The following is a 2,318-nucleotide window of genomic DNA, read 5'->3' on the forward strand; positions in this document are numbered from 1 at the left end:
CCACACCCAGCCCACCTTGCCCTGAATACTTGCTCTGGGTTTTGCCAACTTCCTAGCTCAGTAAGGCCCTTCCGGGGGGCTGCCCGGAGTTTGTGGCAGTGGAAGGCAGTGGTCCTTGGTGTGAGAGGCAGTTCCTGTCCTCCGGTGGGGTGGGGTGGGGGAGTCTGCAGAAAAGACCCTGTCCCTGGGTCCTCAGGCGTGAGGCCACAGGGTGACTGAGAGCTTGGTGGGTTAGAGAAGTGCCACCTCTCTCCCACCCCAGGGGGACCTTGAGGGGGGGCCTTGAGGGAGGGCCTTCAGGCCAGGTAGGCCCCAGAGCCTGCCCCGCCCACTTCAGGCAGGGGAGCAGACGTCCGGGAACCGGTCTGCCAACCAGTTTAACCAGGGACTGGTTTCGGCTCAGGAAGTTCAAAGGCGGCTGGGTGCACCCCGTCCTGCCCGCTCACAGCGTGCACCTCTGCGCCTCCGTGCACTGCATGGGCTCTTAACCCTTTCCAGGTTGTGCCCCAGGCAACGGCCAGGCGGGGAGGGTGGGGCAGGGTCATGCCGATGAGGAGCCTGAGCCTATGCTGGCAATGGGATGGTTGGGGGTGACTTTGGCTATAGTTGGGGGACACCACCAGGTGGCCTCAGTGTGGGTAAACTGAGGAGAGAGCCCCCTGCCCACTCCTGGACTCCCCTTGGGGTTTCCTCCTGCAGTTAGGCGGGTCCCTGGAGGACCCTGGGTACTGGGTGAATACAGGGGCCCTGGGGTTGGGTTTCTGATGTGATGAATATTCATCACCTGAACTGGTCTCTGCTTCTGTTTACTTAGCCGGGAGGGGCTGGGTTTCAGGTTCACCTTGACTCCTGGAACCTCAGTGGGCGCAGGGCCTCGCTCTGACACCTGTTTCTCCTGCACCTGACCTGCAGCTGCTCCCGCCCGCCTCTCTGGCTGGGGCCCTGCCCAGCGCGGCACCCTGGAGACACCTCCACCTTGCTCCGACTCAGCCTCCCAGGCAGCTCCTACGCTTGCATCTTCTCCAGGGAAGGTCTCGCCTCCAGCCCGGAGCAGTCAGGATTACAGGTACAGGGAGAGGACAGGTGGGTGGGGAATCCACAGCCCAGCCCCCAGCCAAGGCACCCGGCTCTGCCTCCGTGGCTGACAAGCCCACTGGGTGAGAGAACCCAGCCCCGTGGCCCCCCACGTCTCTGTAGGTGGGAAACAGGACCCACCCCACTGGCCTCTTGGAGTCCCTCCAGGCCCCCCTTGGGACGCCTCCTGGGAAAGTTTCACTCCTGAGCCCATTCTATGAACTCCTGCTGAACTGGAGACGCCCCTGCGCCCCCCAAGCCTGGAGGATGTTTCTGTCTGCTGGACAAGACCAGCTTCTTGTTCCTGTCCAGAGGACCCCAACCTCATCCAGGGAGGAGAGGAGCCACCGGGGGCCGAGGGGGAGGGTGCTCTGGGTCTTTTCTAACAACCTATAAGTTGGCTTTGCCCTCTCTCCCCTAGTCAATGGTTAACCCATTCTGACTTAGGAACGGGCCAGGCCCAGTCTGGGAAAAGCCCTTCAAGAAGTCCATGAAGTTCACGGGGGAGGGAGGGGCGTGCCTGCCAAGTTGCTGGCTGCCAAAGGTGAGGGGCAGAGGGACAGGCATCCCTCCAGGTGATGGGGGTGGAGTGGGGTGGCATCCTCAGGGGCCCATTCCAGCACCCTGTGTATTGTAGGGCCCCAGGGCAAGGGCCCAGCCCTCACTTAGCCAGTTCAGGGCCCTGCAGCCGGCAGCCCTGACCTTTTGGGACAGGGCTGGACGTGTAACGGTCGGTGTCTTCGGTAGGTGGGTAGCTGCAGGTAGAAATCTCCACGGAGATTTCTGGGAAGTGTGGCTCTCCTAGCACTTTAAAAGACATTTTTTTTTTTTTAAAGAAGATCACCTTCTATCCTACCTTCAGGGATAGATCTCAGAGCTCAAAAGATCTCAGAGCTCAGTTCCTCTGTAAAGCTCTAGCACCCCCTCCTTTCTGTTTTGCAAATGCAGATTTCCCTAGGTCAGGCTGGCCTGACCACCTGGCCCCTGGGGCCCCATGTCTGTTCCAGACAAAAGAGACTGGGCAGCCTGGCAAGCGCCCTCCCAGAGAGACCAGCCTGCAGCACCAGGGCATGAAGGCCCCAGAGGTATCCCACGGTGGGCACCCCGGTGGCAGAGTCCTGTCTCTTAGGCTTTCAGACAGGAGGTTCTGTCTGTTGCTCCAAGGAGGGTAAAGCCTCATCTCGTAGGTGACATGCCCATGAACGTGGCTCTGTATCAGCGGGCACCTCCTCTGACAGTGGGCC

At 60.9% G+C, this 2,318-nt stretch overlaps 1 protein-coding gene across 4 annotated transcripts in view; it reads left to right on the plus strand.

Moving 5' to 3' along the window:
• The first annotated feature begins 608 nt into the window (after window positions 1-608).
• Window positions 609-2,318, plus strand: part of PRR15L (proline rich 15 like) — a 6,688-nt gene continuing 4,978 nt past the window's right edge. For 2 of the 4 annotated variants that reach the window (XM_045299825.1, XM_045299826.1), the window contains exon 1: window positions 892-1,066. Coding sequence is in view for 2 of the 4 variants with exons in the window: in XM_045299823.1 (XP_045155758.1) it covers window positions 2,069-2,159 (91 nt within the window). In the remaining 2 variants the exon portion in view is untranslated. Of the gene's footprint in view, window positions 635-891; window positions 1,067-2,022; window positions 2,160-2,318 lie in introns of those variants that run through there. The other 2 variants (XM_045299823.1, XM_045299824.1) reach the window with 2 other exon arrangements.

This window comes from Echinops telfairi, unplaced genomic scaffold, assembly GCF_000313985.2.
Source record: "Echinops telfairi isolate 266 unplaced genomic scaffold, ASM31398v2 ScPeMD7_7458;HRSCAF=8496, whole genome shotgun sequence".
Lineage (NCBI taxonomy): Eukaryota > Metazoa > Chordata > Mammalia > Afrosoricida > Tenrecidae > Echinops > Echinops telfairi.